The sequence below is a fragment of the Dermochelys coriacea genome, chromosome 2, assembly GCF_009764565.3.
Source record: "Dermochelys coriacea isolate rDerCor1 chromosome 2, rDerCor1.pri.v4, whole genome shotgun sequence".
In the NCBI taxonomy this organism is placed as follows: domain Eukaryota; kingdom Metazoa; phylum Chordata; order Testudines; family Dermochelyidae; genus Dermochelys; species Dermochelys coriacea.
Genome location: NC_050069.1, coordinates 258,582,238 through 258,607,135, shown reverse-complemented (window position 1 = coordinate 258,607,135; position 24,898 = coordinate 258,582,238). Strand labels below are relative to the sequence as shown.

The 24,898-nt window shown below is 40.9% G+C and overlaps 1 protein-coding gene across 1 annotated transcript in view; it reads left to right on the top strand.

Moving 5' to 3' along the window:
• Positions 1-24,898, top strand: part of LOC119850936 (sodium channel protein type 5 subunit alpha-like) — a 95,838-nt gene that overhangs the window by 19,327 nt on the left and 51,613 nt on the right. Inside the window, exons 5-15 of the mRNA XM_043509708.1 lie at positions 1,694-1,822; positions 4,083-4,174; positions 5,109-5,330; positions 9,493-9,556; positions 10,792-10,933; positions 15,596-15,793; positions 16,956-17,138; positions 17,742-18,143; positions 19,654-19,780; positions 23,837-24,075; positions 24,492-24,683. Coding sequence (XP_043365643.1) covers positions 1,694-1,822; positions 4,083-4,174; positions 5,109-5,330; positions 9,493-9,556; positions 10,792-10,933; positions 15,596-15,793; positions 16,956-17,138; positions 17,742-18,143; positions 19,654-19,780; positions 23,837-24,075; positions 24,492-24,683 — 1,990 coding nt within the window. The remainder of the gene's footprint in view (positions 1-1,693; positions 1,823-4,082; positions 4,175-5,108; positions 5,331-9,492; positions 9,557-10,791; positions 10,934-15,595; positions 15,794-16,955; positions 17,139-17,741; positions 18,144-19,653; positions 19,781-23,836; positions 24,076-24,491; positions 24,684-24,898) is intronic.

Below are 24,898 nucleotides of genomic sequence, written 5' to 3'. Positions count from 1 at the left end.
CTTATGAGTTTTGAACATTTGCTGCTGGCAATCCTGTAATGAACTCTATCTAGCTGGATCCCTGCACCTGCACAGATCCCATTAACATCACTGCATCTCCTGCTCTTTTGGAGCACATTGCAGGATCAGCATCTAAATTAACAACTTTCAGTCTGTCACAGGGGTGGGCAAACTTTTTGGCTTGAGGGCCACATCTGGGTGGGGAAATTGCATGCAGAGCCATGAATGTAGGGCTGGGGCAGGGAGTTGGGGTGTGGGGTGTAGGAGGGGGTGTGGTGAGCAGGAAGGGGCTCGGGGCAAGGGGTTGTGGCACAGGAGGGGTGCGAGTGTACGAGGGGGCTCAGGGCAGGGGGTTGGGGTGCAGGAGGGGTGCAAGATACGGCAGGGGGTTGGGGTGCAGGAAGAGTGCGGGGTGTGGCAGGGGGCTCAGGAAAGGGGGTTGGGGTGCAGGGTGCAGGAGAGGTTCGGGGTGCTGGCTCTGGCCCAACGCCATTTACCTGGAGCGATTCTGGGGTGGCAGTGGTGCACACTGGGGCCAGGGCAGGCTCCCTGCCTGCCTGCCCTGGCCCTGGACCCACACCACTCTTGGAAGTAGCAGCACCTGTGCCCCCTGGGGGAGGGGGTCAGAGGGCTCTGTGCGCTGCCCTTGCCTGTGGTTCTCCCTTCCTGGCCAATGGGAGCTTTGGGGAGGTACCTACAGGCAAGGGCAGTGCACAGAGCCCTCTGCCCCCCTCCTCCAGGGGCCGCAGGGACATGATGCTGGCCGCTTCTCGGAGCAGCGCGGGGCCCACGGCGCCACGGGGGTGGCAATCCCAGGGGCCGGATCCAAAGCTCTGAGGTTCTGGATCTGGCCCACATGCCATAATTTGCCCACCCCTGGTCTATCAGCTCATCCACTTTGCTAACTGTAATATCTGAATAAAACTGTGGCATGATTTTAATATGCATATTAAATTACTCTATTTGTAATGGTGTGCCTCCTTAAGTTTCTATCTAAGGGAGTCAAAATTTAGACAGAATATTATATGCTGTGAGAATTGAAAATGCTGTTTGAATGAATTCAGACAGTATTTTCAGAATATTTTTTCTCAGTGAAAAGGGCTACATTGGTGTTAAATAATTTCTGAACATATTTTCTGAGTATCAGATGCTTTTAGAATCCCTACAGGAGACCTCGGTCTTGCTGAAGTGACAAGTGCACTCAGAATAGCCAGCAGAGCATTTACTGACAATTTCTGTTTAAAACAATGCTGCCTTTAAAATGAAGATCCTGTTACCAGATTCACAAACTGACCAACACACAGCTATTTTGGCACATTGACAAGTGATTATGTGAATTATGTTCACAAATTTTAAAAGTGGCCTGTGATTTTGGATACCTCAAATTTGGATTGCCCAATCCGAGACACCTTAAAATTTTAGCAAAGAAAACTGTCAGAGGCAAGTGAATATGCTGCAGACACAGATGTTGGTAACTGCATCCAGACTGCTGTCAGCTAATATCTCAAATTGCCTATGAATTAGATCCTGATCGAACACCCATTGAAATCGATGGAGCCTTTCCATTATCTTCAACGGGGCCATTGGACTAGCTCCTGGAGGCTCTAAGGCAGCTCATAGAGTACGTACGCTGAATGTGTCTCCTCCACTAATTGCTAATGTTCTCGCATTTCTTGAACACTTTACTCCCCAGGTACACTTTCACTGGCATTTACACTTTTGAATCATTGATAAAAATATTGGCAAGAGGATTCTGTCTGAATGAATTCACTTTCCTTCGAGATCCATGGAACTGGTTGGATTTCAGTGTCATTGTTCTGGCGTAAGTAAGAGTGTAATGTATATTAGGGGATATCATGCCGTTAAAGTATTTTTGCTTGTTTTGATTTTTTCTCTAACTTTTCACCGAAGTGGCTAAATTGTTGTACTTTGCACCCAACACACAAAATAATTTTAAGGAGCAATAACTGTATCTGGAAAAGCTATCTAGTGCTCCTGAATCCCCTTCATTGTAGGGTGTAGAGGATAGCAACAGTATACCAATCCCTCAAAAAGGGATAAAAGGGACTGTACAGAGGGCAAAGACAGCAGTAAGATATGCTATATTCCATTGCATAGAAACCAGCAACCCCTTTATTTGAAATAGGAAAAGGATATGACCTGACAGGCAGTGAGATTTAATATCGATAGTGTCATGAAGTGTGTATGTGTGTGAATGCATGTGTATGAAGGCACTATGGCCACGTACATACAGACACCATTGTAGTCAGTGAATCAAATCCGGGATTTCGTCACCAGAAACACAATTTGAGCTTGAACTACTGAAGTTAGAAAGCTATTATGTGGCAGCCACAAGAGGGAAATAAAATCAAACCCATTAAGCCACTATATTATGTACTCTTCCAATTGTTACACAAGCATGTCAAGAATATTTGCAATCCACAGCTCAAGACTCACAGGGGATGTAAATTTTTATGTTAGTTTCCTTTCAAATATAAGTACCAGCCAGAGGTAGAACCTGTTAGTCCAGGTTTTATTTGATTACTCCAAACATTCCAGAGTGTTGTGAGTTCCAAAGATACTGGGTCTTTTAAAAACAACAAGGAGTCCGGGGGCAGTGTAAAGACTAACAGATTTATTTGGGCATAAGCTTCTGTGAGTAAAAAACCCACTTCTTCAGATGCATGGAAGAAGTGCATGTCTCCATGCACCTGACGGAGTGGGGTTTTTACCCACAAAAGCTTATGCCCAAATAAATCTGTTAGTCTTTAAGGTGTCACGGGACTCCTTGTTGATTTTGTGGATACAGACTAACACGGCTACCCCCTGATACTGGGTCTTTTAGTTCCTTCTGTCTTGGTTTCTTTTTATCACAGTAAGGCAATAAACAGGCAATACTATCATCCATAGCATTTCCAATTATTTCATTGTAGTAGACAGTATGAAGTGTACTCCATACAAACAGTGGCTGGAGCTACTCCCTACACAGTTTCACTGAGCTGTCTGCACAGACAGCTTCTCACTCACTGTGCTCCCAGTGGCAGCACATTGACTGCAGCCCAGTCAACGAAGAGGAGATGAGGAACTTCCTACCACACACACAAATACAGCCATGGACTTTAGAATTTCATCATATTTAAAAGTCCCTTTTTGTTACTTGTTCACGTGGCACTATTGGTTATTGTTCTAAGGAAAAGAATATCAAAATGATACCATTAAAGGAAAAAAGAAAGTGGAGTTACACTTGCCTCTGTTAGTGTGTGTAAGTGAAGTTTTGCTGTGGTCTTTTTCATCTTTGCTCCAAAAAAAAACAGATTGTGTGTAAGATAAACCAGGAGAAACATTCTGAGTCACCTCATTAATATCTCTGCCCGTAAAGTCGTGATTCACTCAAAGTCTCAAGTTTGACCTCCTGCTTGGCCAAAAGAACTGTGTGTGTGGGGGGGGGAGGAAGGGCTAATATCAGATAGAGCTGAGAAGCAGAGAAGAGCAAAGGTTGTAGCTGATAGCTATTGGGGACTCTGTGTTATGGGAGGATGTTAGGCTTCTTTTGTGGAATGGGGCTATTTGGGGGGAGAACTGATTGCTTTGCATTATAGGAATATGGAACACATTTCTAAAGGATAGAATTGATTCATTTTGTTTTAGCGAGGAAAATAGATTGATTTTTTTTTTAGGAGGTAGGCCTGTGGCACGGGGGAATTGCTAGCTTTATTGTGGGGCTGGGGAGGAGGCATACTTTGAAGTTTTACTTGAGGATCTGGTCAAAAAGAAATTATTTTCTTCTTCCTCAGCTTGAAATACATAATTTTGAATAATTTCTGTGTTATTTTAGTTTAAATTTAAAAGTGTATTGTAGGAAGTTGGCAACATGCATAATCAAGCACTACTATGTAAATAGGTTCTATTTGAAGTAACCAAGAAATAGGTTTATAACACTTAGGATGAGCCCTTGACAAGTGGTTTACTAATGCACAAGATATTATATACTCAGAAGGGTTAGTAGTTAGGAAAAGGCATATAAAGTAGTTGCTTTGTTCATTCAATTCAATAGCATGTTGTGTCATGTCTTGATTTTACAGATATGCAGGGGCATTTAGTGATCTAGGCAGTGTTTCAGTCCTTCGCACATTCAGGGTTCTGAGAGCTTTAAAAACTATTTCAATAGTCCCAGGTAAGAAGCCCAGATCTTTGAATATTTTCTGCCAACTACAAATGATTTTCTCTTCCAACTACTTCATTATTGGTTTGTTTGTTTTTTGCACGTCTTTTGGGTTTTTTTTATCTGTATAACTTTCAGCTGCTACAGATACCACTGAATTTGTGGGCATGGATGGTGTCTCAGGATTATTGGCCCAGTCAGAATAACTTAAGCACTGGAAACAATTTGCCATCTAATTTATTTTGTTTATTTATGTCTTTGAGGATTTTGTTTGATCTTTATAATGTCTATTACACAGAAAGCCCTTCTAATTGTTCTTGTTTATCATTGTTTTGACTGTGCAATGTCAATACCTCAACAGACTTGTGCTTTATAATTAATATTTATTATTATTTGGTCAGATCCTATTCAGTTTTTACTTATTCCTTAATCAGGAAAGTCAATTAGGTATTTCTGATTAAGGAAGGGCTATATAAAACTTGAATAAGGTTGATGAATTTGGTCCATTGGTCTCTTTCTCGTCCGTCTGTATTATTTTCTGTATGTCTCTAGTGTTCACAGGTCCTCCTCAGGTAGCATCACTGTAAATTTTATTAGCATGATGCTTATTCCCCTTTCTAGATTATGAGAGGCAAACTATCCTGATCCTTGCATGGAAGAGGTGCAATACATGGGGGAAGAACATAAGAAGTTTTCTGCCCTCCAGACAACCTGCTTTCCCCGCAAAAGTGCTAGGGATAAATGTGTGTAGGGGGGAAAAACTACATTTCTCATGTTGATCACTTCTATCTCATCTGGGCTTTGCTTGTATTGCAAAGATGCATGTAACACTGGCCTAGTAAATATGAACGGTGGCTGCTGTATCTTGTTTTAAATTTCAAAAAAATGGTATACTGTATGTGTATCAGTTTCTCAGTACATACACTGTTGAATTTTATCTCTCTAGGACTGAAGGTCATTGTAGGTGCACTGATCCAGTCTGTTAAGAAACTTACTGATGTGATGATCCTGACTGTTTTCTGCTTGAGTGTCTTTGCCCTTGTAGGCCTCCAGCTCTTTAAGGGCAATTTGAGACATAAGTGTGTCAGGGATTTTAACTACACCAACGGAACTATTACTTCAGATGATAAGTCATGGGACTCCTTTGACTTGTTTACTAATGATTCAGGTAAACTGTCCTCTTATTTCTTTTTAAAATGGTAGTATATATATGGAGAATCCTGCACTGCAAATGATATTGAAAATACCAATGAACTGCCACCACAACACATTAGTCATCAAAATGCCCGAGCAGTTTGCAAATGTCCTGGGATAATTTCTGCTATTGGTGATACAGTTCTGTCTCTCTCTCTCTTCCCCCCATTCCCAAACAAAAGTATTGGAAATAATGTTTCTGATAATATTCATCTGGGTTTCCCAATATGGATAGCATAATAACTGAAATGCACATTAGCTCATTCTTTGATGTAATTCCCTGAAGTTCTGCCCTGTACAGTGTGCTGAACAGTTATAACTATACAGAAAACTGTATGTTTAAGTAGGCTACACATTTATGTGTTCTGAAGTGGACTGAAGTTTTATTAAAGATTCAGCTAAATTGCTCACTTTTTTCCTTGAAATACATTCTATATCTCTTTATTCCATATGTGTGTCAAGACCATAGTTAGTGCTGAAAGTATGGATGAGAACAGAGGTATGTGAAAACAAACCAAAGCATTCTCAGAGGACAGGCACTAGTTAGAAGCACCAAGGGAAGAAAGAGGTTTATGCAGAAGAAATACCTCAAAATATACAAGAGGAACCACACTAGAAAAATTGTTTGCACGTGTGATGGGTTCCTCCCAGGGTGCCACCTGGAGCTGGGGTACCACTGAGCCCTCTGACTCACCAGCCTTGGCTCCCTCTCACACTGTGCTGCTGTGACAAGCTGCAGAGTCCTCCAAGCTTGCACTTTCACCAGTATTCACACAGGTAGGGACACACCCAGCTGCAGTTACATGCAGGCTCTCTAACCGCCAGCCTCCTACCTAGGTCCCTAGAGCAGTACCATCCTGCCCTGGTCAAAATCTGGCCAGTATATGGATTTAATACCCAGTCCACCTGATATTTCAATGTGAAGAGGACCATACACACTTGTGATAACCAAGCTGAGATTTTCCCCAGACACTTTAGTCAAAGACACACTGGTTTGGATTAAAACATAAAATAAGTTTAACTACAAAAGGCTAGATTTTAAGTGATTATAAGTGATAGCGAACAGATCAAAGAAGATTACCTAGTAAATAAACAAAACTGCAAACTGAACTTAACATACTAGATACATAGGATATGAATTAGTAAATTCTCACCCTGAGTGATAAACATGCTGGCAGATTCTTAATGTACAAGCTGTCTTTGCATTGCAACTTTGGTTTCCCAGGTTTTCATACACAGGCTAGAAATCCCTTTAGCCTGGGACCATCACTTCCCCCAGTTCAGTCTTTGTTCTTCAGGTGTTTCCAGGTGTGTTTTAGGGAGAGTGAGGTATCATCATGATGTCAGTTCCCTCTTTTATATCTTCTTCCCACTTGCTGGAAAGCTCTTTTGCTGTGACCTGGGTCAAACAGTTCCCATTGTGTAATGCTATCTCTGAGAGGTTTCTATTGTACACAGTTCCTGGGGTAAGCCTTGTGCTTGTGTGCTTTTCTTCAATGAGCCATGAACATTGTTTCACCTTTTTACTGTTGTACCTGAAAGGCTACTTGTGGGTGTTTTCAACCTCACATCATTTTTCAGTAACACATACGTAGCCAAACTTCATAACTTCACATATGATGATAGCACATACAATCCAATGAAATATTAATGTCTAGCACAGGGTGGGCAAAGGTTTTGGCCCGAGGACCACATCTGGGTGGGGAAATTGCATGTGGGGCCATGAATGTAGGGCTGGTGCAGGAGGTGCAGGTGTGGGAGGGAATGCAGGGTGTGGGAGGGAGTGTGGTGTGCAGGAAGGGGCTCAGGGCAAGGGGTTGGGGTGCAGGAGGCGGTGCAGAGTGTACGAGGGGGCTCAGGACAGGGGGTTGGGGTTCAGGGAAGGGGGTAGGGTGCAGGAGGGGTGCAAGGTGTGGCAGGGGGCTCAGGGTAGGGGGTTGGGGTGCGGGAGGGGTGCAGAGTGCAGGAGGGGACTCAGGGCAGGGGGTTGGGGGTTCAGGGCCGGGGGTTGGGGTGCAGGAGGGGTGCAGCAGGGGACTCAGTGCAGAGGGTTGGGGTGCAGGAGGGGTGCAACAGTGGACTCAGTGCAGAGGTTTGGGGCGCTTACTTGGAGTGGCTCCCTGGTGGCAGTGGCATGCAGTGGCACTAAGGCAGGCTCCCTGCCTGCCCTGGCCCCATGCTGCTCCCGGAAGCAGCCAGCACCTCGTGCCTGCAGCCCGAGGTATCTCTCCCAGCAGTTCACCTTCTAGATCTGCAGAACACTCTGGCAGATAATTTGAGAAGACATTTCTCATCAGATCATGAGTGGACAAAGACTGTGATTCACACATTTTTCCAGGAATGGGACCATCCTTCAATACATCTGTTTGTGACAGAAAAAAACAAGTATCTCACCTTTTGTTCCAGATGGATTCAGAGCCCATGATCCGTCAGATACATTCCTCATGTGGTGATCCTTGACACTGATGTACGCTTACTCACCATTTCTTTTAATTCCCAGGGTACACAGGAAAATCGAGCAAGATGCTGATAGGGTCATCTTGATAGCTACCACTAGGCCAACATCGGTTTATTACTCCAAGACCCTTACCTGTAACACCAGACTTTATATCCCAGGACACTGGGAACATCCTTCATCCGAACCCATCCTCCCTCTATCTCACTGTCCAGAGACAGTCCGACTTGTTTTTCAGATATCAAGAATATTCTGATAAATAGTAGGAAAGATTCTACCAGATCAGAGAAGCCTACACTGCTAAGTGGAAAAAATTTACAACTTGGTACATACAATACCCAGTTACATCCTGTTAACACACAGCTATCTACTATCTTGGACTATTTACAATATCTAAAGAAATCTGGACTTTCAATTATTTCTGTTAAAGTACGCCTGACAGCCCCACCACTTCATATCATTCTCCTATTGACGTCTATATGGTCTTTTCCTACCATACTATGTCTGAATTCCTCAGAGACCTAATTAGGATTTTCCCTCTCCCTGGACCTCAACACAGTGTTTGCAGGTCTGATGGACCCTCCATTTGAACCCCTAGCAACATGTTCACTAGTACACTTATCTATGACACCTCCTTTATGATAGCAATTGCATCAACTAGGAGAACTGGAGAAATAAAGCGATTCATGACAGGAAGTCTGTATACAGTTTTCCATATTTCTAAGGTATCTCTTACACCAAAATCCAAGTCCCTGTCCAAGGTAGTTTCAGATTTCTGTTTAAATGAATAATATTGGTCATCTACCAATATTCTTTCCCAAACCACATTCTAATCAGAGAGAATTCAGATTGTATACCCTTAATGTTTGTAGGTCCCTAGCCTTTTATCTGCAAAGGACTAAACCCTTCAGACTTTCCCTGAGACAGTCTATAACGTTTGTTGAGACAGTGAAGGGCCAACCATTTTCTGCCCAGAGATTATCTAAATAGGCTTCCTTGCAAACCATCTCCATTTTGGATATGTTTAAAGCAGTTATTTGAGGTTCACTATAGACTATTACCAAGCATTTTTCCGTAATGGAAGCATTCAAGTTGGAGACTTCTTTTTGCAGAGTGCTGCAATCTCTATTTAGATAGACTCTGAGCACCTACCTCGTCATATCTGATCACTGCTTTGGAGTTATCAAGAGTGCAATATATATATATATATATATAGAGAGAGAGAGGGAACAATTCAAAGACAGAAAAATTACTTACCTATACAGTAACTGGAATTCTTTGAGATGTGTTGCCCACATATATGTATTCCATGATCTGCCCTTGTTCCCCACTACTACAGAGTCCTATTATATATGGATTCTGCAGTGGCAAAGGAACTGAGTGGCAGTTGTGCAAGCACCATGTTTTTATGCCCTTAGTATGAAAGCATAAGGACATTCAGTGTACATGCAGGGACACAACGCACACTGCTGGCCAAAAGATTCTAATCTCTAGTGCATTGGGTGCATCGAGTGGAATGAACAACACATCTTAAAGAACTCCAGCTTCTCTACACTTGAGTAACTTTTTAATAATCAAATGCCAATTTTACCTCTGTGTGTGTGTATTACAATTAGTATTAATCTAGTGGGTTGATGTTAAAAAGTATTTTTGATTTACTATGCTTTCATTTTTATTGTAGAAAATGTTCTCAAGAAGAATGGCACCAATGATAGCTTGTTGTGTGGCAATGGCTCAGATGCTGGGTAAGTGCAATCTACAATCTTTCTTGATTCTTTTCTTTCTTTGCTCCATATCTTTTGGCTTAACTCAGTCCACCAGTGACTAATGTAAAAAACAGATTTCAGGTTCCTAACAACAACAGTAATTGGAACAAGGATAATGAAAACGTATAAAAATGATAAAACAGTTTAATGAAGGATAGGGGATAAAGCTCAACCCTGTGGTTTCCTTACTCAGGTCTAAATTATTTCCAGGCCTCCTGGCAGATGTTCTTGCAATTAATTTAACTTTCTTCTTAGGAATGCATTTAATATACCTTTCCATTTAGTGAATTATGTTTTAAAAGAATGAGCTGTGGAGAAGGAAGAAGGATTAACTTCAGTGTTTCTAATAAGAATGGGTGCATCATTTCAGACAAAAAAAATCTAACCCAAACTTTTCCCCTCCCCAGTGGTGTAGGAAGAGAAGATTGAGAAAAAGGTTGGGGAGTTTCAGATGCGGGTGGGCTTGTGAAGCCAAGGCTCCACCTATTCCCTGCCTGCTTTCAAGGCCTGGGCATGGCAGGGGGAAAGTACCAAACATGTAGCCCCAGATTCCTTCTCTACCCAGTGCCCTGTCCCTGCAGTTGAGATACAGGAAGGCTGTGCAAGAGAGTTTCGGGAGTGAGGATCTTTATTCCCCTTTCGTTTTTGTGTGGCTGAGTAAGCCTGGGCCACAGTCTGGCAAGTGCTCTGCTCTGTGCAAGACACAGAAAAGTCAGCCTCTGCCTTGAAGGTCTTATAATTCACAATCTAAAAATCATCTTAGCTCACAGTGCCAAAAATAGATGTAGAGATCGATCCTCTAAACAGTTACTCCTGCACTGATATTCCCTTTGATTTCAGTCAGACAATGTTTTAAGACAAGATACACTGGAAGACTCACAGAAAGTGTGAATTTAGAATAGGAAATATTATATAGAATACACAAACACATACATACATATACATCATTAAAAATGCACTTGTGTGCATCTGTTTTAGTATTACTGTCTTTACCCTTCCACTCTATGTCCCTCTTCCCCACCAAACTATCGCAGGGCTTTGGAGAACATTTGCATAGCATGGGATACTGTTTGCAGGTCTCACAGAAGAAGTGAGTCCCTATATTTGAGTTTCAATATAGTTGAATATATTCTGAACTTACACATGAATTGAAGCTGCTTCCCTTTAAATTTGCACATTTTAAGCTTTCATCACTTTTCTGTTATCATCTGTAGCACCTGTCCAGATAAATATATATGTCTCAAAGTCGGGGAAAATCCTGATTATGGCTACACAAGTTTTGATACATTTGGCTGGGCCTTTCTTTCCTTGTTCCGCCTGATGACACAGGATTACTGGGAGCGGCTCTATCAACAGGTAACAGATTTACTTATTTCAAATACAGTAACTCCTCACTTAAAGTCATCCCGGTTAACGTTGTTTCGTTGTTACATTGCTGATCATTTAGGGAACATGCTCGTTTAAAGTTGCACAATGCTCCCCATAACGTTGTTTGGTAGCTGCCTGCTTTGTCCATTGCTTGCAGGAAGAGCAGCCTGTTGGAGCTAGCTGGTAGGGGCTTGGAACCAGGGTGGACCAGCAGCTCCCCTATTAGCTTCCTGCTCCCCTAAGTTCCCTGTGTGATAGCTGCCCAGCAGGCTATCAATTGATGGGCAGTTCAGCTGTCCCTCTCCCCACTGCCATGTGCTGCTCCTGCTGTCTGCCTTGGAACTGCTCCCAGGAGCCTCTTGCTTGCTGAGCAGGGGAGGGGAAAAGGGGTGCTAATATCAGGATGTCCCCCTCCCCCCCACTTCTGTATCTTATCTCCACAGAGGAGTGGGGGCACCACAGGGCTTAGGACGGAGGGAGCTTGCTGGCAGCAGCTGCTCTCGCAACTTGATAATCTAATTAAAGAGGAAATGTACTTAGAGTGGAGTCAGCGTACTTTAAGGGGCAATGTGCGTCTCTCTCTCTCACACACATGGTGTGTGTCTCTGTCTCTCTCTGCCATGCTGTCTCCCCTCCCTGCATTCGTGCTGCCTTGTAGAATGTGAGGCTACATTAACAACGTGTTAACCCTTGAGGGCTCAGCCGATTGCTAGTTCATCATGTAGCAGTAAGGCATTCCCCGGGAAATATCCCACCTTCTTCCACCCTCTGACTCTACCATCTCAACCAAGCTTCACAATCATCATTGCTTTGTACAGTATTAAATTGTTTATTTAAAACTTATACTGTGTATATGTGTATATATATATAAAATATAGTCTTTTATCTGGTGAAAAAAATTTCCCTGGAACCTAACCCCCCCTCTATTTACATTAATTCTTATGGGGAAATTGGATTCACTTAACATCATTTAGCTTAAAGTAGCATTTTTCAGGAACATAACTACAATGGTAAGTGAGGAGTTACTGTACTAAGTAAAGCAGTAACCTAATTGGATAAATGTATAAAGTATTTAAAATTTAAAGAGAGAAAAAGAAGTTCTCCTTCAAGTGATTGTGCTCATATACATGCCACTGTAGGTGTGTGTGCGCCCAGTGCCCTCAAGTCAGAGACTTTTGCCAGTAATACCATTAGGTGGCACATGAACCTCTGCTCCCCTCATGCTGTCAGGTGGGGCATAAAGGGCATGACTGCTGTTTCTCTCTCAGTTCCTTTTAACTGCCCAAGGTGACAGTTGGAGCTCCCCATTGCTTTGCTTCAGTTAACTATCTTTCTGAGTCTTAGTATATATAGTTAGTTAGTGTCTTAATAGTTTAATAGTTCAGTTAGTTAGTCATTGTAGTTTTACAAGTTCCTGGAAGATTTTTTATAAAAATTCCCCAGAATTTAAACAGTGTGTAGGGCTGTTTTCCTGTCTTGGATAGGCACATCAGTTTAGGTGTTTAGGTGAGGGACATGTGAATGACAAATGCTCCATTTGTAACTCCTTCCCCACCAGGACTAAAAAACAAACAGTAATTTGAAGATTCACCTCATAAAGGATGCAGCATGCATCTGAACTGGGCCCTGACCATTACACAGTGGATTTTGATTAAACCTGCAGTACCCCTCCAGCCATTTCTCACCCAAAGCACAAGTTGGGTGAGAAACCTCATGCTTTGTCTTCTTTATCATATTTGAAGCATTCCAGACTCTGACTCTGTCAAAAACTCAGATAAGTCCTCTGATATTGTTTCTTGACCATACAAATGTAAGCATTCCCCAGTACTGTCTGAGGACGCACCCTCGACTCTGGCTCTGTTATGGCTGTCAAAACCGAAGTCTTCCCCCATGCTGGATCCGTCTTCCTCTCCTTCACTGGTTTAGTCTGTTTCAGCACCATCCTTTGCTTTTCTTTACCTGACACCCCCTTGGTGCAGCTGAATCCTCCGCTTGCCCCATCAATGCAACAGGTGCCATCAATGCACACTGTGGCTATCTCAGCTCTGTTAACTCCCTTGATGCCCTCTGTAGTCATGCCAGCTCTATTTATGCTCTCACTGATTATGCCAGCACCAGCCATGCATTCAGCACTGCTGATGTATTCTGCCAGCTATGCTGGCTCCATTGACAATGATGATGCATGTGGCATTGTTGATGCACCCTCTGGATTTACTGACACCACTGGCACTGACAAGTTTATCTGCCTGCTTTTGAACCTCATCTGTCTCCAATACCCAGACTTCCTAGAACCCTGACGGGAACTGCGCCTCCCTATCCTGAGGATGTTTATGTTTCTTCTTTGGACTCTGAGAGAAAGGACTCTGTTTCTTCCTCCAGATCTTTTAGATTACCCTACAGGTCTTCAAATACCAGGCCAAAAGAATAGGGTTGGATTCCCTACAGGGGAGTTTCAGCTTGGAGTCCCTCACCTTAGATGTCTCAGGCCATGCCTTTTCCTCCTTGGCCTTTGGATGCCCCAAAAGATTCTAGACCTCCATCTCATGCACCTTCTAGGAGAAAGTCTCCTCTTTCCATAGTGCAGGAGTCTTCTTCTATGGAGGAGGGGGAATAATTGGAGGGGTCACTAGATGTTCCTCGTCACATTTCTTCATGTTTGCCAGATGAAGCGGTAACTCTGGAGTTAACTTCTCTCCCCGCATGACCCAGAAGATTTCAGTGTTTTTCAGGACCTCATGAGGAGCATGGCTACCTCTGTAGAGGTCCAGGTGGAGATTGTGCAGGAGAACCTGCACACTCTCCTGGACAATTTATAGACTCCTGTTGTAGGAAGGGTCGCCCTTCCTATCAGCAAAGTTTACTAAACCCAGAGAAGACTCTTTGACAGACTCCAGTCTATATACCTCCTAAGAGAAGGTCAAGATTTTCTCGAAGACACCAGCCATCTTCAATTATGGCAGGCCCTTCTCACCAGATGACTGCATCCTTGAAGCAATCATTTTGATTCTTCACTTGAAGAGAGTGCACTGATGATATCACCTCCTTTCAGATAATGCCTATCCCACTTTTACTGTGCTTGGTTATCTTTGACAAATGGGTACTCAGAACAGTGAAGGAGGAATCTTTCATCCAATTTACATCTCTCCCTTTTCCCAACCCACCTTCCCCATCCATTTTTGAGGACTCCTATCACAAGACCATGTTACTTCAAGAGCTGTGGTCCCTTCTAGAATTGGGAGTGATAGAGGAAATTCTTTACCAGCACAGAGGAAAAGGCTTCTATTCCCAGTACTTCCTGGTCCTCGAGAAAACTGGGGATCTGCGTTCCGTTCTATATCTAAGAAACCTTAACTATTTCATCCAAAAGATCAGATTCAGGATGGTTACCCTCACTTCTATTATCCTTTCCGGAGATTGCTGTGCTACCCTTGATTTACAAGACACATACTTTCATATGGTGATGCATCCTTGTCACAGGAAGAATCTTCAATTTGTGGTAAGCACCAACCACTACCCGTATGCAGTACTTCTCTTCAGTCTCTCATCAGCCCCGAGGATCTTTCCCAAATTCATGTCAGTGATAGCAGCCCATCTCCATCATACAGGCATTTAATATTCCCTTATCTGGATGATTGTCTAGTCTGGGCAGCATCAAGTGCTCAGGTCCAAAATGACACCCTAGTCATCAAACATTTCCCATCTGGGCCTGAAATTAAATTTGGACAAATCTCAGTTAAAACTGACTTTCATAGGAGTAGACCTTGATGCCAGAACAGCCATTATCAGACTGTGGGTTCTAGGCAGTCAGGCCTCGTGATTGGAGCGATGCCCAAGAACAAATACCAGGTGTCAAAGTTGGATGGACAGCCAGGACCAGGCTGAGGGCAGTGCTGAAACTGGGGTCCAGGGAAAGGCTCGGGGTCAGAACCGGGGCCAGAGTCCATAGAAAAGCCAAATCAGGATCACAGTCAGAGTCCGAAAGTAGGTGAAAGGCTGGAATCAGTCCAAGGGTCTGGAGGTCAGGAGGTGGGTGCATGGCTGAAGCAGGTCAGGAACAGGGCTGGAGCAGGTTCAGAATAGGGCACAGACAAGGTGGGAGTGGGCTGGAACAAGGCTTGGGTAAAGCTGGGGCTGGAATAAGGACAGGATCGACTGTAGTCTGGAAGCCTAGGAAATCTGAAACACAGCAAGGCAGCAGGAGGGTCCCTAGCTAAGTGGTGCTATTGAACAGATGAACTTACAGCGTTGGCAGTTGGAGTGAAATATCTGTGCCTGGACCCATCTGACTTGGACCCTGCCCAAGGATAAGCTGCTGAAGCATGCCCGAGAGGTATGTCACTGCAGGTTTTTCTGGAGGGGTGAGTCATAGGTGAGTGACCAGCCCTGGTCCAGCTGTGGGTTTGCCTCATCGCCATGGCTTAACTCTCAAAGGAGAGGGAGCGGAGGGCAGGGTTCTTTTAAGGTTCTTTCCAAGAATTTTATTCAGGAATATGGATATGTGACCAAGCTTTTTAAAAAAATGTAGAATAATATTTACTACTTTCATATAGTGCTTTACATCTTCAATGTGCTTTTCAATATTAATTAATCTAATTAGACTTGAAATGTCATTTCAGACTTCTTACTTTAGTGTGTACTTTGTGCTTACAGACTCTCAGAGCTTCTGGAAAGATCTACATGCTCTTTTTTATGCTGGTCATCTTTCTGGGCTCATTTTATCTGGTCAACTTGATCCTGGCTGTAGTAACAATGGCATATGAAGAGCAGAACAAAGCTACTATTGCTGAAACTGAGGCAAAGGAAAGGAAGTTTCGGGAAGCCATGGAACTGTTAAAAAAAGAGCAAGAGGTCCATGAACTATTCCCTTGTTAAAATTAGGCAATTTCCACCAACTGTATATAATATTGATAGTGAAATGTATCATTCATTCCCTATCTTTGAGTGTGTATTAACAATGACTCTGTGGTCACCAATGAGAAGAGGTGCCAACTACTATCTTATTTAAAGTTATCAGACTGCTGCCTAGAGTAATAGGAATGTTTCCTTATTGGTTGGTAAATTGTAGCTGTGAGGAGTAAACAGCAGAACATAACATTAGTCCCTGGTACTGTAAGCAAATTGATATTATAAAATATGTCTAAAATTCCACCAATCTATAGTTTCCACAGAGAGACATGAACATTTTTGTATTCCTCTGCTGTGCTGTTCTATGCTTGTGAGAAGGCTGGATATTGAAATATACAATAAATTTTTTGTTCTTTGACTGCTTTAGAGTTAGATCCAAAGCCCACTGGAGTAAATGAAAAGACTCTAGTTGACTTCAATGATCAAGCACCTGGAGAGCAGAATTCTTGTATAGAAAAATATCACTGAAAACTTAACACAAATTGTGATTTTCAGTGTTTAAGCCCTCATATTGGGAAGTGGATAGATAATGCAGAATCAGGTTAAAATTGAGTATTTTTACAGTAAGCAAATATGTAGTGAGTATACAAAAATGGAAGTTGAACCACATGAATGGTCCAGACTGTTATATTTTGTCTCTGACAGGGACTAGTATCTGTTTGCACATATTTCAGACTGGCAGCCGTGTTAGTCTGTATTCACAAAAAGAAAAGGAGTACTTGTGGCACCTTAGAGACTAACAAATTTATTTGAGCATAAGCTTTCGTGAGCTACAGCATCCGATGAAGTGAGCTGTAGCTCACGAAAACTTATGCTCAAATAAATTTGTTAGTCTCTAAGGTGCCACAAGTACTCCTTTTCTGTTTGCACATAAACACACAGCATGTAACTACTTGTTCAGTGCTCTATGTGGAGTGGGAAATCCTTCCTAATTTCTGCTGTGATCAGCTTGCATCAAAAGCAAAGAGTGTTGGTATTTTAACCATCTATATGAAATGATAATTGTTAACAAGAAAGAATTACAGAGCACAACAATCTTTTCCCTTACTGAGATGCTAATTGTGCAACGATAATATCAGCTATGGTTTTGTTTGTTTAATTTTAGGCATTGGCCGATAAAAGAAATGATACAATGTCACTTTGCTCTTTTGAAATCTCGCCTTTACCCTCAAAAGAAGTCAAAGATAGAAGCAACAGGAGAAAGAAAAATAAGTCCTTAGGGATAGAAGATTATGGGGAAGATCAAAAAATTCACGAATCACAGTCCAGTGATGATCAACGAAAGTCGGTAATTCATTGTGTAAATTCAAGAATTGCTCAAAAACACAAATAAAACCCCATTAAGAAACAGTAGGCTGTATTTATAGATAAAAGCTAACATCCGCTTTTTCAATCTTTAAAAAAAAATCTCTTTTGAGTTGGGAACGAAGCATATAATGCAAAAGTTAAATTTTTGAGAAAGTTATGTGTGAAAGAGAAGGTATAATGAAAGTGAGGTATCACCTTCATTGCAGAATTTTCTGTAAGAGAAGTTGTTTCATGAACATTTAAAAATATAAATAAAAAAGCATTTCTTGCCATATTAGGAAATGAAACAAAACTGCATTGGAACTAGAATTCAATTAAAATTCCATAAACAGTCTTTTGCAAAAATAAAATCAATATTTAGTGAAATGAAGTTACAAGGATTACCAGAGATTCCTGCTTCAGCTGATAGGATTTCAATAACTGTAATTTAAAATCTAAATTAAATCCTTTTTGAGTAATTTTAAATAAAGTGGGACTTATGGATCTTCCATGGTTGATGGGAGAACTCAAAATCTTTATCATTCCCAAGAAATGTATAGCTTGATATGCCATTTCCCCCTTTTTCCTTTTTTGGGACTTTTAGGCTCTTCTTCGTCTTACTTATGGTGCCAGTGCAAATCAAATGAAGCGCAGGCTCAGCCATGGAAGCATATTCAATTTCCAGATATCTGGCAGAGACGTTGGCTCCAAAGCTTATTTTGGTTATGATGAGGTCAGCAGTGCTGGGGAAAATGAAATCCAGCGTGGGTCACTGTTGGTTGCACGGACTGGAAGACAACCGAGTATGCAAAGTCAAATGAGCCATAGTTCTTACCCTGCTACTCCAAACTACATGCAGAATGGCAAGTGCAACAGCACAGATGGTTACAATGCCGTGGTTTCATTAATGGGAGGAGGAAGCACCAGGGCATACAGTCTAGAACCACCTGCTCCTGAAGGGTTATTGCTCCCCTCAGTTATGGAAAACCCTAGAATAGATGATTTGGTAAGAAAAGTGCAATTTTAAAAACACGTACTTCATATTATGTTTTCCTCCAGAAGCATAAGGTTTTCTGTGGTTTCTTTACGTACTTTAACATATTGAACATCCACAAAAACATAGTAGGGCAGGACCTTTTGAGGAAAATCTGCTCTCTGCTATGCTATTTTAAATCTGGAGTAACTCCAGTGAAGTTGAGAACAGAATCTGAACCAGTGTGAGCATCATGGATCAAATTCATCACTTGAATAAGAAGATAGAACTCCCCTGATATAAATGAATCCGCATTTGCTTACTCCAGCAGCAAAAGTGGCCACATGAGTTTAACACAGTTCTCATGCTACTGACAAGTGTTGTAAAAGTGGTCGAAGTATTTCCATTCTAAACTGCCTTTTTCACCTGTTTGGAACTTTTGCAAACTTACTTTTCAGGAACCTGAAAGTTTCTAGGTCTGGTCTCTTCCAAGTGGTGAAAAATTTGAGCAAAATGAGTTCAACTATATTTTAATATGAAAAATAATTTTTGTGATCCTTTTTGAGCAGCTCTTGTGCTGAAATGGTTTGCAATAGAAAGATATAATTTGTCATGAAAATGCTCCTTAGTGAAAATAAGTGATCCTTGGTATCCCCATGGAAATCCACTTTTGTTTGGAGAATTTATGATGGTTTGAAAATTGTACTCTGCCTGTAATACAATCATTTTTAATAATCTCTCAGTGTACTAAAGCAAAGACCTGCACTTTACATGGATGTGTGTTAGATTTTGGATCCTTTGAAAAAGTTTTATGAGGGATTTCAGAAATTTTGGAGTGTGTAAAAATTTTCCCAGTGGGGATAAGATGAATAGGCAGGACATAGGGAGAAGCAATAAAACAGGCTGAGGAAAGCTGGCGCTGTAAAAAGAAAATCATATATGCACAATGGGACATCTGCAACCTGTTGATCCTTCTGTAGGATAAAAGAGTTGAGAAGATAAGGAGTAGGAAAAATGTGTAAAATGTTAGGACTTATGGGTGGTCATTGCATATATTTAGCCCTGGTTGAAAGCATACAAACCCATTAAATTTATATATAATTCCAACCCAAATCCATGAAGAGAGGGAAGGAGAGGGAGGTCAAGATAACAAAATTAATAGAATATTATAGCATAGACTATCTGCTTGGGCACATGTGTGCAACATGCCAGGTGTTTCATGATGTGCAGAAACACTACAGATAAATTCAGGATAGGAAATTCAGAAGGCTCAATAAAAGAGGAATTGTAGCTAGGCAGAATTTCTTTAACCAAATTGAAATTTGTGCAGAAGACTGAAATGCAAATACCCTGGGAGCTAGAATGGCCACAAGGGATTCGGGCCTTCATTTTACATCTCATTCTAAATGGCTATTTCCTGCAGAAGAGACCCATTTATTCACTACATGTCTTCATTCATATCAACCTCCACAGCTACCCCATCTGTCTGTTACTTCACTTTGTTTTGTGGTATTTTACTAACCATGTTTACTTCTTTAAGCAGAGCCCTTTATGTGATGATGCGAGCAAGACGTATTTGGCCCCTCGTCTGTCAGTGGATTATTTTAATGAGCCACTTCAAAGACAAAGGGCAGCAAGTGCAGTCAGTGTTATTACCAGTGTCCTGGAGGGTAAGTCATTTCTCATCATTTTTTAATTCAAACCTAAGTATATGTTGATGTGAAAGATCAGAATATGATCAAAATGTCAACAGTAAAAAATTTAAAGTTGCTAATAGAGCCTTTGTAGATGCTATAGTTAGGAAATTCCAGAATTAATGTTGCCTATGCAGCCTTAATTTGGCTACCTTGTGAATATGTGTTATAAAACAGTCTTTAATTACATGATCAGACTTTTTATTCAACAGGACTCTCACCTCATTCAGTGCACAGGATGGACAGGGAATGAGATAGGGGTAGCAGAAGGAGAAAGGACGTTCTCTTGTGTTTAAGGCACTGGATCTGGATACAAGAGAGCTGAGTTCTATTTCTTGACTTTGCCATAGACTGTGATATTGGGAAAGACAATCACAGGCACATGCCCAAGGGAGCCAAATCAAGATTGCACAAGCAAAATTAATTCTGTCATTTCCAGACTTTTCAGTACTTGTCTTTGCCATCTTAAAATTCCTTTAATTTAGTTTTTATACATAATTATAGATGGGTCTGCTAGTGTCACTTATTATTAACGTTACCTGACACATCTCATTATAAGATTCAGAGTAGCAGCAGTGTTAGTCTGTATCTGCAAAAAGAAAAGGAGTACTTGTGGCACCTTAGAGACTAACACATTTATTAGAGCATAAGTTTTCGTGTGCTACAGCCCACTTCATCGGATGCATAGAATGGAACATATAATAAGAAGATATAGATATAGATATATACACATATACAGAGAAGGTGGAAATTGCCATACAAACTGTAAGAGGTTAATTAATTAAGATGAGCTATTATCAGCAGGAGAAAAAATCTCATTATAAGATTCTGTTCCAGCTGCTTATAACTTTGCCAAACATTAATCTTTTGGGCTGAAATCCTATATGCTGGGTGTCTGCCTCAGACTGATCAATTTTGGAAAATTTTAGCTGTTGCAGTTTAGCCATTTCTGAAAAAAAAGGTTAGGGAAAAAACCTTTTGTTTTTGCCCATGTTAAAAAATTCTGGTTACCTTTTATTTGAGAAGCTCTAGTGCCCCCCATTCTTTGAACAGAGATTTGAAAGTTGTCAGGGGATATGTAGGCATTATGAAAAAAACAGGAGTGGGGATAAGAGGTGGCCTGGATTTTAGGAGTAATTTCCAACTGACTGGGCTGAGTAAATTTGTAACAATTTTGTACCCATTCTTTGTTAGTTGTCATACTGTAGCATTAGCAAGAGCTTGAAATACAGTAGCTCTCCCCCACTACATGAGGCATTCTATTCCCTTCATTGTTCTACCAGTCTTTTAAATCACTTTTTGATAGGTTATCGGAAATAGTAAATAAATAACATTAAGAAAAGAATTGGGAGGGGTGAAAATTTGAAGCAGTACCTGCAAAGCAACAGTCATGACCTGTCTCTTCCCTGGCATACTTTGTTCAACATCAGCATCTCTAGGTTGCTAGTGTGGCCTTTCACCCGGGGTGCTGGAACAATTTGTATAGTGGGTGTGCTAAGAGCCATTCAACCAAACTATAAACTCTAGTTCCCGCACCTATGCTTTTATCCCTCTAATCTTCCTCTCAGACATTTGCCTGTAAATATCAGGTGATCCCTCTATTTCAGGGGACCTGCAGGTCTCTTCAGAATCCCCCAGTTGACTACACCTCCAACTTTTGGATTTGAAAAACCACTAAACTTTTATTTCACCAGACTAAACATAACAAACATAACAATAGCTTTCAGAACCATCTTGCTTCTTACTCCACTAGGGGAAACGTATTCTTATACGAGTCTGGCTGTGTGCTTCTTTGCCTGACCACAGTCTAGCTCTATGACCCCACTGTGATCCTGCTCTTTCTGACCCCAGTAACCAAATGAACATCCTTCAAATTCAATCCCCTAAAGTTCCAAATGGTGGAACTTCCATCCAGGAGCCAAGCTTCTATGTCTACAACAGCATATGTGCTTTTTGGTCTTTGTCCCACCTGTAAAATGTGGATAATAATACCTCCTCATCTTGCGAAAATCAATTGTTTGTGAAGCATTCAGATACTATAATGATGAGAGCCATAGACAAGCCCACAAGGAATTTAATAATTTTGTCTTCCTAGCAGGGTCTGAATGTGTGCAGTAAACAAGGCATGGGGCCACACTTTGATCAATGAGGAGAAAACAAAATATTGAATAGCTGCTTATTAGGTGAGAATCATCCATCCTGTGCACTGAATGAGGCATGGGTGCTATGGGAAAAAAGGGTGTAATCATAGAATTAAAAGCTATGCATGTGTTCAAAGGGGCCAAATTTAAGTTTCACAGATAACTTTAATTCTGGCATTTCCTAACTTTTGCTTCACTTTGCAAACTTCTATAATGCTTTTTAAATATAGGGTTTTGTTGGTTATTGTTTTTGTTTGTTTTGTTGGTGTGTGTAATCTCTATAATAAAATCCCAAGAATGTCATTCTGTTGTTACTCTGAAGCCTAGAATATCTATAAAGTCAGTGTGAGCATGGCTGAGCACCCTTTTTTGTTCAGAATATCACCAGGTTGAATCATCACTGGGTTTTGCAGTCTCTTGCTGTAAACTTTTAAAGTTTTCAGTCATTTTGACTTTATGAATTATACCCATGCTGTGTTTGGGTACAGTAAGGCATGCATTTATGCCATGCCAAGAGTCCTAGACCATTCTGATATCACAGGTAATTCAGATAATCACCCTTACTTTACAGCTAGTTTACATTCAACAATTTCATTGGTGCTATGAGGGAGACTGCATAGATGGCGGATTACTTGGCCCAGCTACCAAACCTGTGTGCCTAACTAGCACCTACACAAATCCACAAAACTCTCCCAGCACAGTACAACAGACACAGAGATGAACAGAACCACCCACCCAATAACACAACCAGCACACACAACAACCCCAAACGTGATTCTGAAGCCTAGAATGTCTGTGGAGTCAGTGTGGAACACAGTGTGGAAAAATGGAAACAGCTACAAGCACGGTTGAGAGCTTTTTTTGTTTGGAATATCACCAGGTTCAATCATCACTTGGATTTGCAGTCTGTCATTGTCTAGTTTTTAAATTCTCAGCCATTTTCATCTTTTTTTACATACACGATTTTACGAATTACACCTATGCAACAGCACAGACTGTCAGCTACTACTATAAATAGTTTACAAGTATACAGAATGATCAGTTGCTGCAGAGGTAATACACTCGCTGCCCAGTCTTCCCCAAAATAATATAAATTACATGGTTTTAGTCAAATGAATGCTATATACCAGATGGAAGAATCACATCACTTTTTTCATCACTCTGAGATCTTTGAAAATAGCTGTTAACCTTACATACAGTTTCCACCAGCATTGTCCAGATCCACTGACAATTTGGAGCCTAATAAATATTACCTATGTGTATATACTGAGTTTTGCCTCTAGTGAGATTTGTCTTTAAGTGAATCTAAAACTTTCCTAAGATTCAGGTGTGATATTAGGTGAAGTGGATCTAATCAAAATTTAAGTGTACTACAGGCATTTTATTTCAGCATTAATCAATCTCAGAGCTATTTATTGCATGCAGCATGGTCATTGGTAATGTTGCACACAAGATTTATGATGTAAGTGGGAAGAAAGCACAAAAGTAGTTTTAAGTTTTATATTCCTTGGTGCATCTGGAGCAAGGTTTTACCTCAGTCATATTTTTAAGGGTGTTGACAGTAGGAGTGTATGTCTCACGAAAAAAGGCCTGATCCAATGCCTGCTGAAGTTCAGCGGGGTTTGAATCAGATCTTATCTGAAGAGAAAGAGTTAAAATACTAATTCGCTGGTCTAGGAAGTATATTTAAAATGATTGCAGAGTGAGGGAGTGCCTCTGTAGAAAATGAGTGATATGATTTCAGAAAGTATCAAGAAGAGTTCCCTGATCACTTGTGAAGTGATGGAATTTGGGTTTTTTCACTGTGCTTTCATTAGTTGCAGTTCTTCTTTTGCCACTTGGCTCAGCACTGATTACCTGGTTATTGCTTTGTTTTTTGTTTGTCATTAAGAACTTGAAGAATCACAACAGAAATACCCTCCATGCTTGAAAGATTTTGCCCTAAAGTATCTTGTATGGGACTGTTGTCCACTATGGTTGAGAATCAAGAACAAAGTGACAATTTTAGTAACGGATCCATTTACTGACCTTGCTATCACTGTTTGCATTGTGATGAATACTATCTTCATGGCATTAGAGCACTATAACATGACAAACAAATTTAAATTCATGCTTCGCGTAGGCAACATGGTAAGTGAATTGTCACATTCTATATCAAGAATGAATTTATAGATATTTCTACCCAGAATACAAAGAATGCTTTCTTTCTTTCTTTCTTTCTTTCTTTCTTTCTTTCTTTCTTTCTTTCTTTCTTTCTTTCTTTCTTTCTTTCTTTCTTTCTTTCTTTCTTTCTTTCTTTCTGTTAACTTCAGGGATATGGGGTTCCCAGATTTTACTTTTGGTTTTCAGACATGCTAAACATCCATTAGAATGCAGCAGAAAAGCTTAGAGTTTTTATTGACAATGCATTATATGAATACATGATTAAAGTAGGATCTGCTGTTCAGATTTCATTGACCTATCTATAGCTATGCTACTATATTTAAAGGAAGATAGTCTAAAGAGTACCCTTTTGGCTGACATGACTTACTGTTTCTTTGTCACAGGTCTTTACTGGCATTTTTACTGCAGAAATGATCTTGAAAATCATTGCTCTAGATCCTTATTACTATTTTCAGCAGCGCTGGAATATTTTTGACAGCTTAATTGTCACCCTCAGCTTAATTGAATTGGGTTTACCCAGAACTAAAGGCAGAAAAGGAGGAGGAACCCTATCAGTTTTACGTTCTTTCAGACTGGTAATGTCTCATACTGATTCAATCTCATAAAACCTTTTGTATGAATATAATAGAGGATGTCAGTGCCCCACATTCAGTGCAAGGAAAATTAATTTTTAAACCCTCAGTACTAGAAATGGGAAAGACGTTTTGCCAGATTTCAAACCCATTTGGATTTGGCTGAAACTAATACAGCATTTGTATTTCACTTGGAGATGGCTAAAAACATATGGAGT